The 14,413-nt window shown below is 48.2% G+C and overlaps 2 protein-coding genes across 3 annotated transcripts in view; both read right to left on the bottom strand.

Annotated features, from left to right (window-relative positions):
- Nucleotides 1-6,850, bottom strand: part of ADARB1 (adenosine deaminase RNA specific B1) — a 76,786-nt gene extending 69,936 nt beyond the window's left edge. Inside the window, exon 1 of the mRNA XM_068686066.1 lies at nucleotides 6,714-6,850. The gene's annotated coding sequence lies outside the window, so the exon portion shown is untranslated. The remainder of the gene's footprint in view (nucleotides 1-6,713) is intronic.
- Nucleotides 6,851-8,113: 1,263 nt separating this feature from the next.
- Nucleotides 8,114-14,413, bottom strand: part of SLX9 (SLX9 ribosome biogenesis factor) — a 46,943-nt gene continuing 40,643 nt past the window's right edge. For both annotated transcript variants that reach the window (XM_068686068.1, XM_068686070.1), the window contains 2 exons: nucleotides 10,394-10,462; nucleotides 8,114-8,770 (listed from right to left, as the gene is read on the bottom strand). In XM_068686068.1, coding sequence (XP_068542169.1) covers nucleotides 8,644-8,770; nucleotides 10,394-10,462 — 196 coding nt within the window. In that variant the 3' untranslated portion in view covers nucleotides 8,114-8,643. The remainder of the gene's footprint in view (nucleotides 8,771-10,393; nucleotides 10,463-14,413) is intronic.

The raw sequence follows: 14,413 nt of genomic DNA, 5'->3' as shown, positions 1-14,413 counted from the left end.
GGGCTAGCAGACCTCAGGGCTCACCCTGCATCTGCTTATTGTGTGGAGCAGCCCGTGTAGCACGTTGAGCCGTGCAGAGCCCCCAGCATGTGGCTGTAGCCCCGCAACACACAGCAGGAGCCCCACGCTAATGCCTGCAGGGCAGACAGGGCACCCTTCAAAGCAGCCCTTGCTGTGCTTCTTTGCAGAAGACCTTCCCAACAGGCAGCTATGTACATCATCAGAGAACAGCAGCAGCTCTTTAAGAGTTAACCTCTTCTTCCATAGTAATACCTCCTAGCTCCCAAACCGCCAACAGATGAGTTCATGAGACAGGCAGTAGTTGTTTAACTAAGAGAAGTGGAAGGTGTTTAGATTAACCTTTGCATTGGCGAGCGGTGATTAAATGTATCCAGGACAGCTGTAAACACACTCAGATTAAACATACCCAAAATAGCTGTAAACACAGGCACATCGTCTTGCCCCGGTGCACCGACACCTCTTCCAGAGCCAAGCTGCTGGCCACATCTCTGGGCCATGGCTCCACTGTCAGTGCAAGAGCTGAGTCTCCATGTACCCAACCAACAGAAAAAAAATGTAATGCTTTTGAGTGAGATTAACCCGCAGGGTGGTCATTCAGCTACTCAGCAGTGTTCTCCCCTTTCAGCTATGGCATCGTGGAGTACGGCACATGCATTCACAATGTTTTTTTGCCAACAACATGAAGTCTTCCTCCCTAAGGAGGATGCCAAACCATCAATCAGCAAATCAAGCACAGAGTCTCTAGTTTAAAGAAGTGGCAAGGTCATGGCCACCCCTGGACATCACAAATCAGCAATAAAATAGGAGGAGCTGAGGCCAGGAGCTTCAGAGAGGGCAGATGCTGTTGGGATGCACTGGAGCCTGGGTTTGACCAGCCAACTACCTGGAAAGCCCTTGAGAGCCAAGGGCTGGGAACAGCAATATCCCCCAAGTAAGCAGCTCTCCTTCTTGCCTCCCCCTTGCATTGGCTGATTCCTGCCCCTCAATAGCTCAAACAGAGGTCACGTTGGACAAATGGCATGCTTAAATATGGAGCAAGTTTTCAGCTGCGAGAACAGTCTGTCCTCTCTTCTGCCATTCATCCATCTGTCCTGCCAGGCTGGCTGGGCATGGGACAAAGAGGTGCGTGTGCTGGAGCTGTTCTCTCTTCTTTATCTTCTTCCCCTAGGAGGATGTCCCAGCATCATCTGCTTCACCTACACAGGCCCTGACATTTGTTCCCTTTGCAGCGGCTTCCTGTTTTGGATATTTCTTTGTCTCAGCTTCCTCTTCTACTTGTGCCACTGAAATCAAGATAACTATCCCAGGAAGATCAAGTGAATGATGTGTCACACTACATTTCAAGCTGCCAGCATCCTATGCAGTAAACTGCAGGCTGAGCATCATCAAGCGTCCCAGCGCCTTCCTAGCACCGAACAAACCAGCGCTGCCTCTGGCAGCCTCTTGAACACCACTGACCTTCCCCGCCCCGCCTGCCCCAACACACAGCTGAGTTTCCCAGCAGCCACGACAGCCTCCAGACATCTTGGCTGGGTTCCTGTCTCCCAGCTGTGCCTCACTTGGTTGCAAAGAGAGCCTGTGCTAGACTGAAACACCGAAACCCTCGCTTGACTAAAGCTGATGGCAGCTGGCTGCACAAGGGGTCTGGACCTCACTGCCACATCCTCACTGCCCCACAGCAGCAGAGCAAGCCCATAGGTGGCACCAGGGGATAGACGGGGCTCTACCATAGGCACGGGGACAATGAGCCACACGGGGCTGACACACGTGGACCTGTGCAGCAACAGGAGTGTTTTGTGTACGAACCACAGCAAGTTCAAACAGGGATACCGACACCATCCCAGAGCAGAGGCACACCCCTTCTGGCATGAAACACTGATCGTTAAAGCAGAGAGAAACCCTTAGCTTATATTTTTATGTATCCTACTTGAAACCAGTGATCTGGGAAATCCCAGAGCATTTGGATGCAAAGGTCTAAATCTTAATGATGTTTCTGGCAAAGCCCAGTTTTGTTTGTGCTATTTAACATCTTCATAAGGAAACAACTGACTTTGTTAAGAAAAAAAGCCACCACACAAATTCTCACGCCACTGTTCATCCAATAAATCTCCAACAGGAGAGTTGATCTTGACACCAGTCCCAGTATGAGCTGCTGGAACTCCCCCACCCACCCACCCAGGCTTATGGACTGGGCTGAGAAATAACAAGCCGTGACTCTTGCTCCTCGGGCGCCAACAAAGGACCAGCTTCAGGGAGCTGAAGATGACCATTTATTCTGCATGTTTTTGGAAATGTTTTTTTCAGCATATAAAGCATTTTCCTTTCATCTGTACATCTAACCCCCTCCAAATATACAGTGTTTTTTTGTTGTTGTTGTTGTTTTTAATCACAAGTCTAACTTAAATTTGTGCTTAGGAAGTACAACCCATTTCAAAACTTTTTTTTCTTTTTTCCCAGACTTGGGGATTACAGACTGGAAATTCATCTCTGTCTACCACTGGGCTCCTGGCAGCAGCATGCCAAGCCAGATGCCCCTCATGCAGTGCTCCCCAGGTCTCATCCAGCTGCTGCTCTGCTTCTGCCCTGAAATGCGGCTCACTAGCTGCTGAGAGGCAACGCTGTCTTTTGCAGAGAAAATGTCTGAATTGGACTCCTTGTCAAAATAAAAACACAAAGCCAGCTACCAGATAAATGCCTCGCACTGAAGCAAACTGCAAGAGCAGAATCAGCAGATGCCCAGACAGTTATGTTGGGGAAGATTTACCATCACAGGGTACAATTTTCCCTTGCAAGGAAACAGCGAGTACAGAGATAAAGGAGATCCAATTAACAAAGCTTTACATGGATTTCCAAATGGCACGTGGCAATGCTCTTAAGCTCTTAAAGAATGCTCAAAAGCTTTTAAAGAAACTGAGCTGCTGCAGGATAAGAGGTAGAGACCTCCTGGGATTAGAAACTGGTTAAAGGTCAGGAAGTGAAGAGCAGGACTTCTTCCCTCAGAGAAGGAATCCCTGTGAATCTGGCTTGTTCTAAATCTCCTTGGGCACTCCGGAAAAAAGGCATGAGAAGGCAAGATGATGACACGTCTCAGCAGGACAGCCATCAAGGGCAGAAAAAGCAACGGACAAAGGATGCCGCAAAAAAGCTATGGTGAAACCCATGCTTCAGGGCAGGGACAAGCCACTAGCAAAGCTGTGGTCAGATGATTCACCTCCCTCCTCTCTCATGCAACGTGTGGATGAAAGGAAGATGTGCTGGTGCCAATCTCATCTGCTTCCAAAACATTGAGCAGCTCAGTATTGCATGCAACTGTATTTCCTCAGGCTCCCTCTTGCTGCTCTTGCTACATCTGCAAGGAACCCATCTTGGGTTAGCTTCAGAAGTACTTGCACTGTAGATAACAAGCAAAATAAACACCTCCACGTGCCCAAGAGGCTTCATAAAATCCGGGAAATGTAAAGATCAGCTAGGGAAGAGGGCATGCAGAGGGAAAAATAATGCCCTGCAGAGAAAGGGTTTGCTGCTCTTGCTGGAGCGTGCAGGAGGGAGGTCACTAATGCTGGGTCTCTGTTCTGCCAGGCATACTCAGATTTTACCCCATTTTTTCTTTGCTGGAAGGGGTAAGAGTCACTGTAGCTTGAACCTCTCAGATCCTCCTGCACGCTAGGCCGGCCACACACCCTGCAGCACGACTGGCCAGAGGCAGCTTGCTGACCAGAGCAGTCCCCGTGCTGCGCAGGCAGAGCATGCAGGGACGGGGATGGAAGAAAGAAGTTCAGTGCTACTTACTATTCAGAGGAAAACTCTGTAGTCTTTCTAGTGTTCCGGGATCTCTATTTCTGCCAGACACTCTGCTCCCTGGGGAACTGACTTGTGGAGCTGGATGGGCGACAAGGCCCAGCCCAGGCTGCAGCACGGAAAACAACAGCTGGGCTGAGTCACAGCCTGCTTGGGTCCAGGCAGCAGAGAAGAGCAACCATGCTGAAGCAGAGGCCTAAGGCTCCTATCACCAGTGCTCTGCACTGGTTGCCACTGGTACCCCAAGCACTGGGTGAGGAATGCAGCCAAGGGCCTGGAGTTGCACCAGACCAAGGCATGAGCCAGCCACTGCTGCCAGGCACAGAGGAGGTAGAGAGGGTGGATGGGAAAAAGGTGATTTTAGTTTGCTTTTAGTTTCTCACTGCTCTAGTCTGCTAGTGATAGGCAATAAATTGCATTAATCTCCCTATGCTAAGCCTGTTTTGCCTGTGACGATAATTGTTGAGTGATCTCCCCGTCCTTATCTCAACCCTTGAGCCCTTTCCGTTGTATTTTCTCCCCTTTTTTTCTTTGAGGAGGGAGAGTGAGAGAGCTGTTGCGGTGGATTTCAGCTGCACAGCGAGGCAAAACCACCACAGAAGGGGACCAGGTGACTCCTTGCATGAAATGTGCTAGGAAAGCTTTCCAGGGCAGAGAAGCCATCAAGTGGAAGAAAGGAGGGAGTTTGCATACATGCCATAGTGACTCGCTTGTGTTAAATGAGTAAGGACCAGGTCCTGTGATTCACCATGCTTTCATGAGACATGCAGCTGGCCTGAAGCAACCTCTGGCCAGAAGAAACAAAGTATGAGGTGCCACTGCTGGTACCAGGGAGAAACATAGGTGTTGCAACAGCTGCTATAAAAGAAAAAAATTTTAAAAAATTTTAAAAAAAAAGCCTTTGCAATCTGTGAATCAAGGACAACTACCCATGAGTGCTGGTAAAGGAGAATCTCACTCCACCCACCGCACTGGGTTCTTTGAGTGTAGCAGAAAATATCCACTGGCACCACCAGATGGGCAGGATACCCAGGTTTCTGCTTTCACATACGCTTTCTGTGAGCAAAATCATCAACAAGAAAGAAAGGCAGCTGCAAAAAGCAGCCCTATTTTTTTCCCAGCCCTGAGTTTGCAGTACATTCACTGCTTACTCACATCTTGCAAAGTCTAGAGCTGCCAGGTCAGGCCCCCGCCCTTCCCTCCAGCATAACTACCCTTTACAGCTTGGAAGCTATTTTTCCCCACCCTGCTATCTTAAAGAAAACAAAACAAACAAAACCAAATAAAAATCAACCAAATAAATAACTAAACAACAACGAAACCCATCAACCAACCAAACGACCAACTAACCGACCAAAAAAACACATGAAAGCACTTATCATCCTGAAAACATGCCAACTGAGAAGACAACTTTGCGTCCCAGATGCCTGTTTCCTGGCAGATTGCAAGTTCTTTGCTCAGCTGCAAGGATGGTGTGGGCAGGAGGTGCCTGCAGCAGCAGGTTGTGAACTACGCTTTCAAACAATCATCTTTAACTGCTGCTAAATAGGCAGGGGACCAAACTTTTCAAACACTGGGCTAAGCAACGCAAGAACTAGACAACGTTAGCCCATCCAAGGTAAAGAAAAGGCATGCCACGTGATGCACAGTGATACTGCACATGGAGATGAAAGGCCACCAGCATGAGCACAGCCACCATGGAGTGGGGTCACTCAAATCAACACCTTCACTGCTGCTATCCCTCACCTCTCCAGTTACCCCTGTGCTTCCCAGGTAATAAAACTTCAGCTGAGTAGGGGGAAAGTGTCAGATGACTGAGCTGTTGGCGTCCAAATTTACAGTGACAGATTGATTCTACACACCAGCTGTAGCCATAAACACTGCAGCTGGCAACCTAAAGGCACCAGGCTGAGACGTATGAACAGCCCCTGCTTTGATGCTAGCCTGGAAGAGCAACACAAACTACACAAACCCTTCATTCTGATGGGCTCATGTCTGGTTTTACACACAGAAATCCCTTTTCCACTCTAGACCCAAACTTCTGGGCTTCTTCTATCAGAAATTACACCGGATGAAAAAAAGATGCGCTCCTGTTAGAATTTATGTTTCAGAGACAAAGCAAGGCGGTCCCTTGGCATGTGACCCACGCAACATCTACCCCAGAACCTACCTGTACCTACATGTAGTTCTTCTGCCAGCTAAGAATCTGGCCTAACACTGCAGACCAGGCTATCCAAGCAATAATTCAACTTGAAGTTAATTGGACCTGTCTGTGAGAAAGAAACCAATCGTCTGGTAAGACAGAAAATGATATCCTTTCAGATTTCTTTTCACCCCAGGGACAAGTTATTAGGAGGAAACTGGCGTGGAGTAAATGGGCATGGGACCATCCAACTAACCCTTCAGAGGCCTTAAAGGATGGTCTTGTCAGTCAGGCACGATGCCCAGGAAATCAGTGCTTGTTGAACAAAACCACTGCTCCTGCTGGAGCACAGTCAGAATGCACAGCCTGCATCTCTGAGGGGAGGAATACAGGCAGCCAGATCATGCCCACAGCACAAAACCCAGGATGGGATTTCATAAACTTGCCTATGGCTTCTCTCCAACTATCTCACCATTTTATGACGGAGCAGAGCGGCACATTACCAGTGCTGTAAATGGAAGTGCAAGGGAAGGAAGTGAGGAAGGAAGTGAAGAACAGCCACTGCTTGATCTGGCCCTGCAAGGAGGCCAGGGCTCTCTTAATGTGATATGAAAACATGACATCTAAAGGTATCTAAAAAAAAAAAAAACAACAACAAAAAAAAAAACAAGACAAAGAGAGCTGCAAACTCCCACATAGTGCAGAAGAAAAGCAATAAACGTCCTCCAACACATCATGAAAGCCTTCTTACCTGCCTCCTGCCCTCCAGACATGCGGAGTGCCCTATTCACTTGCTAGTGAACAAGAAGACAAGAACAAGAGGAGCAATCTTTATATTCCTTTGTACTTGGATGTCTTCACCTTCATCTCTTGCCTTCCCTCCTTTAAAGCACAGGATCCTGTCTTTCTCAGGAGCCAGCTAGCTACAAGACAGAGCAAATGGGTTAACAGTATGCTTATGGATGAAACAAAACCCAAAACCTCAGCTTGGTCTCCATCTTAGTCACATCTTGTGCAGCTGGGAGCCACAACCAACAACAGCAGCCACAGGCCAGCACTTCAGAGCTGGGGCTGCAGCTCAGTGAAAGGAGAGCCATAGAGTGTCCTGGTCCCAGGGCCACCTGCCCGTCACTGTGTCCAGCCTGGCTCACAGGAGCATGAGGCACAGAGGGAGCTGCAGGGGACTTCTCTGGCACAAGTCCCAGGCACCAGGAATGGAGGGCCTGGAGGGGAAGACTCAGATTCCTTAGCTCTGCTGCTCTCAGAGCAACTGCTGGGAACAAACCCACACTGCCTGCACAGAGCATGTCCTCAAGGCCCACAGTCTCCATCTTCATTTGGGGTGACCACACATCTGCAGGCTCCTCATGCCAGGGAACCTCTTCCAGCTCCCTTCCACCTCCCAAATGCTCTCATGCCTGGAGCAAAGCACAGGCAGAGGGTCACAGAGGAGAAGCAGCTTGTGTTTCTCTCCTACAGGTTGCTTTGCTTGGGAGGCAGGCAGCCATCAGGACAACAAAGCTCAGTGTGCACTGCTCCTGCCTGACATGAAAATTCCTCTTAACACGTTTAATTCACCTCACTTTCCACAGTCACAACCACCTTCACAAACACATCAGATGGAAAAAAATTCCCCGCTTCCTTGCTCTGCAAGTACCTCCTTGGAGAAAACATCCATCAAACCCCTCTGCTCTCCTGGGAACCTTTTCTACAGCTGTGTCAGTTTCTGGAGATGGACACTGAAAGATAAAGCAAGTATGGGGAGAAGAACACTGGACTGGTAAAGTGACCAACTGACCAGTCTGCCCAGAGTGTCTTGCTGACTGAGACAGAAATCAGAAGGGGCTAACAGAGAGGAGAGGAGACTGGGGAGGGGAGAGGATGAAATGGAGAATGCAGGCAGTGTCTATTGCCATCTTCTTAGGGCTTTCTTCCTGCCCCTCTGTGACCATGGGCTGAAGCAAGCCTTTATTGTGAGTTAAACACAATCTGCAATGATTTCAGGTGTCTTCTGTTGCATGCTGCAGCAGCAATCTAGCGGTTCACTATACACTTGGAAGAAAAAACATTCTTCTAAGTAATTTTTGCAGTGATGGGAATAAGCTCATATTTCAATTAGTACTTACCAAAACAAGAGCCAGACAAACTCAGTACTGTGTGAATGCATTTATTACAAAGCTAAATTCTTCACATAAAACAATGTCTCTGAACAGCAGCATCAGTCCTTACACAGATCTACAACAACCTTCTGGGCCTCAGGGCTTGGGGTCTTAAACAATCCCAAAACAATAGCAGTGAACCTCTTTTCATAGTTGTCAGCAAGGATTGGGAGGAGAGGGAAGAAAATGCAGATACATTGCCACTGGCACAAGTTAAGAAATTGCGCCTGCTCATGAGAAGAGAAGAGGTGTCAAGACACTTCACAGGGAGCTTAATGTCTGCACAAAGATCTCGCAGAACACCCTGAACTCTGCAGGCTGCTGGCCAAGGAGCAGCCGCCACTGTCAGGAGAGAACTGCATTATTCCTGCAGACAGAAAACAGAACTGTAGAGTTTAAGGATATGCTGGACTCTTTTCTGAGGACTGACATGGCTGAGAGGTCACGTTAGTGATGTGTGCTCGTTTGTGGCCTGGGGCCCTTGCACCAGCTCCAGCTGCACATTTGGTCCCAGCTGACGCCCTAGAGGGGTTTACCTTCCTCTTCCTGCCTCAGCCTCTTGGAGAGATGCTCACTGATGGCCATGAGGGGGTTGGCTTTGTACGTGGGATTTGCAATGACCTCATGAAACCATGCCACTTCCTGCTCTCTGAGGAGAGAAAAAAAAACAAACACACAATTGGTTCATGCAAAAGGAACTGAGGAGACAAGAAAAAAGCTCATAAAGTAGTGGGTTTCTATCCAGACAGAATTGCCCTCAGTGTAAACCTCATAAAGAAATGATGCAAGAAATGGACCTAAATTTCCCAAGAACAATGGTCAAATTGCTGCTAGCTCTGAGAGAGCCAGCAGCTCAATCTCACGTCACAGACAGAAACTATCATATTAGTGTCCCTCATCACTTGGAAAATTTTCAGAGCTTTTCACTAGCAAATTGGGAAAAAGAGATTGTGGGTATCTGGTAAATCCACACAGAATGAAAACTGCTTCAGAGTGTATGAGCACAGAAGCAGATTCTGCCATGACCCTTCAGCTTCTCCGATAAGCCAAGGAAGGGCTCATCCAGAAAGGCAGAACTGAGCAAAAAAGGCATTGCAGCACAGATACTAGGGAGTTTCAGGCAGAAAAGGATGTTCACAGAGTGCTGAAGAGTAATGTTGGGATCTGTAGACTGACTGTTCTCAGCCCCAGTGTGAAGCGGAATGGCCCAGAACTGACGGAAACAGCAGAAGAAGGCATCACAGAAAGCAAACACTCAGAGCACAGGGCCTAGCTCCAGGAGAGCTGCGCTGAGGGACAATGAAGTTCTCGATGCCTGATGTTGGTATAAAATATCCAGTAGATTATACAGAGGAAAAAGGAATTGCTAAAATCTTAGCAAAGTCCAGGAATTACTCAAAAGTAATTGAGTGCTTGACTTCACAAGAAACTGTTTGGCAGATGCCAATGCACAGCTGTCCCCATAAGGGATGTAAGGCTTTTAAGTTGACATTCCAGAGGTGTTCCAGCAGAGCAGCTGCAAGCCGACTGCAGACATACAAGAGCTCCTCAACTGCTCAAGGCTTTCCAGAAGTGTATCAGCTAAAACTACATGGGCCTAGTGTTTTAAGAGACGGAGCCACAGCTGAGTGCTGCAGACCCAGCTCAGCAAGCTGAGTAAAGGGACGTACCTCCTGGTTGATAACCACGTTGTCTGTGCCACACAGAGGGACACAGCATGTGCATTGTCACTTGGTACAGCCAAAAATCAGGACAACTGTGGCCAGTAGAAACAGTTGGTGTGGGTTTGTCCTGAGAGCCCAGAGATCTTACACAGAAGGCCCAAAACAGGTCCTTCTTTTTCAATAAGACAGGAAAAATGAATTCTTTAAGGATCAAGTGCAGCTTCCCATGCTCTCTTAGATGTTATATGAAACAGAAGTGCAAATGGACTGAAACCATCCAGAATTGACTGAGTCTGGTATGGACTGAAACAGAAGGACACCTGCAAATAGCCTGCACTATGTAAAGGGGCAATTCAAAGCTGCCACCAGTTCTAGGGCCTTCAGGTGTGTTAAGACTGAAACACTGGAACTGTTTGCACAGAGAGGTTTTGTAATCTTTATCCTTGGAGATACTGAAAACCCAGCGGGATGTGGTCCTCAGCAACTGGCTGTAGGTGACCCTGCTTGAGCAGAGGCGTGGACTACAACACCTCCAGAGGTCCCTGCCAACCTCAACCATTCTGTGATGCTGAGCAGGAAGACTGGACATCTAGTAACTGAGTACTTACAAAAGCCTGTGTTTCTGAGCTTGTTTCATCAGACAGAAGTCCACTGGTTCTGACTTTGCTTTTACGTGCCTGTGGAGAAAAGCAACACAAGTGAGTAAGTGCCATAGAGGAGAGAGAATTTATCAATTGCTGAGGAGATGGAAAGAATCCAGTGACTCTGCATCTGCCTTCCCAGAAAGTACAGGTAATTGTCCTGCATGGAAATTGTCCTGAAAGGCAATTATTTCCACAGCCAGGCAGTAATGGAAATATAAACTCCTTCCGCCACAAACTGATGACAGCTCTGGAGTCATGACTGAACATGCAGGAGGCAAATGAACTAAAGAAAAATCGGATTACTTAGCTCTAGAATGGGTCATTAGATGACCACGCCTGGATGCCTGATTTCTGCTTATCTGCAACTTCCAGGTCAGACCAATACTGTTGCTAAGAGAGAAGATCCCAATGAACTTCCCCTCCCCACCAGTCACACGTTACCCCTGCACATCTTGTGTTCCTTGCTCATGCTGCAGAGCTCTAGCATTTGCACACATAGTTTATAGGCAGTGCCATGGTTACTCAGCAAGAATAGGAAGCTGCCAGCCTTGCTACTGACCAGTCCTGCAGTGGGACCACTGGTATATAAGGCATCACTTCTATTTTAAGAATAGCAGTATTCCTTTCTCCCTGCAAACACATATCCTCACCAAAGGTTTGCCAGTAGAAGTTAGCTGCAAACACATTAGCCGAAGGGAAAGCACAACAGAGCCTTCTCTTTTGCAATCAAATATAGGCCCTAAAAACCCCATAAAATTTCTAGACAACTGATTCATTCTCAGGAACACAGGACGATGTGCCGCTGAGGTACAGCGGCAAGCATAGATCTGCACTCTCTGCACCCATTTCCTATTGCTGGGCAAAGTCCAAGGAGACCAGAGGTGTAATCCCATTCTGCACAGGTGCTGAAAGCATGTGATGCCTCATGCCAGGCAGCAGTAGAGATTGTAATAAAGACAACGGCTGAGCTGAAGCAAAGGACGTGCAGGAAGGGCAGGGGCTGCTTTTGGGACTTGAAATGCACAAGGAAGGAAAGCTGTGGGGAAACTAGAGAGCAGGAATAAAAAAAAAGCTGCTGAACTAGAACAGCAATGGTACGTTGGCAGCTGATGGGCAGAGCTTCTGCATGCGGGTGCTCCGAGTTCAGAGCAAATCAGGACCTTGGAGGGGAGGGAGGGATCTGACTGAAGATGAGAACTAGCAAGGGACAGCACAAGGCACTGGTTGCTGCAGTGTCAGAGCCTCAGAGCCTATGGCTGCTCCTGCCAAAGGATCACATGACATAAAGCCTTGGGCAACACAGCAAAAATAAACCAAAAGGCAGGAGTCTGATCCCACACTGAATCTGTGCACCAGGCTCCCAGCCTGGCCACAGCAGGACTACCTGACTCTCCCTGCTGTCACCTCTGACAGTGTGTATTGGGGGAAAAAAAAAACACACAAAAAAACACAAGAACAACTCCCCTTCTGTTTTCCTCTCTGACCTTCTACCCTCCACGCTTTTATTCTGCTATTTTCCTGTTCTCCCTTTCCTCTTCACCACCTGCTCCATGCCCCTCCATTTCATCATCCCTCCCCATCTGATCAGTTCCTGCTCCTCCTCCTCATCTCTCCCTCTCTCAATCCTGGCTCATTTCATTTTTCCTCAAGGGGGATCCTGGTGCTCTCAAGCTGATGAGGGCTGCTCTCGCCACTGCCCCACTCACATCTGCTTTCCCTCCATCCCAGGATGGTGTACCCCAGTGCCAAACCTCTCTGACAAACCAGACAAACCCAAACAAGGTGAATGTGCATCAGCCAGCCTCCGCAGCACACAGCCTGCAAAGGAAACTGAAGCCAGGCAGATCAATGTCCACACACTGCTCGCATACCCTGCAGTCCCTCTCGAGGTCACCCTGGCGTTACACAACAGACCTGACAGCACATGAGGAACAGCGATCAGCAGGAGCACACAAACAGCTCTCATCATGCTGCTGCATCCACTGGTATTGCAAGGCACAGAAAAAGCAGGAAGCATCTCTGCTCTCCTCACATTCATTAACCACTTGGCACAGGAACAGTTTCCTGGTCACAGTCCCAGTCTGCCTGGCTTGCTCATGGAAGCAGGGAGAAATCCCTTCAGAAATTGGATGGCAACCCATGGTCACCGGGGCAGGGGCTTGCAGACTCTGTATTCACCACCAAGTTGCCATTGCAGGCCCTTCAAAGATGAGCAGCTCTGCAGAAAGTGAGGACAAGTGAATAAAAGCCGTTTCCAAGTACATCACAAGGCCCTTCAAGACCATGGGCCCCAGAGGGACCCGTGCCTCTGCAGCGTACCAGGAGAGCCGCATCAGGGTGCACCAGCCCACTTTTGCTTTCAGCCACTCCACTATTTAAAGGGCTCAGTGCTTCTGAAGGCTTTTCAGTGCAGTGCAACAGCTCTGCCCTGCTGGTCTGACACGTTTGAAAGGTTGTTGCCTGACTTTCCCCCACCAAACCACCAACATGCTGCCTGCTCACTTGGACTGCGAATGCTAGCCCTGTTTCATTACACTTCATTGCCTTCATCCATTATAAAACTGAATAAAATCTCACTGTAATGCTCTCTTACCCAGCAGGAGATCAAATTCCTGGAGAATCTAATCTTTTATTAATAATGCTGACAAATCACCAGAGTATTACCCTTCATTTATGTAATGATTCAAATCCTATAAAAGCTTTCTCTGGCTATTTCAAACACTTTAGCGCACACATCCTCATGCAGTACAGGAAACCACAAGCAGGCAAACAGACTGCTTCCATGGAAGAATCGGACCGTAGCTCCTTCATGCCTCTACCAAGGGGGACTGCTTTTTGCCTGACACGTCACAAGCAATCTGTGTGACACCAGTCTAAGCTGAGCTCCCACATCTGCTGTGCCACCTGCAGATAGTCCTGACCAATTCCAAATTCTCAGCCAAAGCAGGACTTCTCTACCCTCCTGTACCACAGCCCCACTGGGCTTTCAAGGTATCACAGCACTGCAGCATGAGCTCAGGCTTCCAGCAAGAGAGGGGGGCTGCCATGCTCACACAATGAGATCTGGGTTTGGAGAGAAACAGAGCCATCAGTGAAACAGAGACATCCTTCTCCAAGGATGTCGAGCTACAGATCTGTGCAAGAGCACAGAAATCTTCCATGAGTACCACGCATCTTTTGCTATAAAATGTATTACAGAACAGAGGAGTGATTGTAGTGAGTCAGCTGAAAGGACTGTTTTGGCCAGTACTCTGCCTTGAATTCTGCAGCAGATGGCCAGGGAGGGGTAAGCACAGGGAAAGCGTATGGCCACAGCCTCACCAGCACTCACAGAGACTTTGAGCCAGCTTATATATGTGCAGTAACCCTCCACAGCACTCTCTCACTGGATTTGTAGGTCTCACCTGAACCCATAGGTTTCCCATAGTCACAATATCCCTCAGCTAGGAACAGGGCAGCACAAGAGAGCCTCCTTCTGCTTGCACTGAATCTGCAATTTGCTGGCTTTGTTTGATGTCCCTTATTTCTCATAATGGAGAAGACAAACTATTTCCTAACCACATAACACTTGATTTTATAGACTATTACATTCCAAGCCTTTTTGTCTCCAACTCCTGTCCAGGTTGAGGACTTCCAGCTCACTAAGTGATCCCTCCGTGCAAAAGCTGAAGCTGTGCCAGACCCTTCATAACCATCCTTGTTAGCCTTCTCTGAGCCTTTTTGAGTTCTACACTATCTTTTCAGATTAAAGTAGTAGATTATATATACAGTAGACTATATATATATACATATATATTTGTAATGGGGAAAGCAATCCTCAGAGGAAGCAACCTACCTCTTTTATTTCCCCTGCACATAGTTTCTGCAAGCCATTTCCCCAGATTGCTAGGACTCAGCCTCCAAGAGGGCTGGGAGACAATGCTGAGGGAGAATAGCTCCTGAACACAACCTATATGGTTGTGGCACATTATCGCAGAAAGAGGG

Source organism: Anas acuta, chromosome 6 (assembly GCF_963932015.1).
Source record: "Anas acuta chromosome 6, bAnaAcu1.1, whole genome shotgun sequence".
In the NCBI taxonomy this organism is placed as follows: domain Eukaryota; kingdom Metazoa; phylum Chordata; class Aves; order Anseriformes; family Anatidae; genus Anas; species Anas acuta.
Note: the sequence above shows the minus strand (reverse complement) of the source record. Positions and strands in the feature narration are given on the sequence as shown.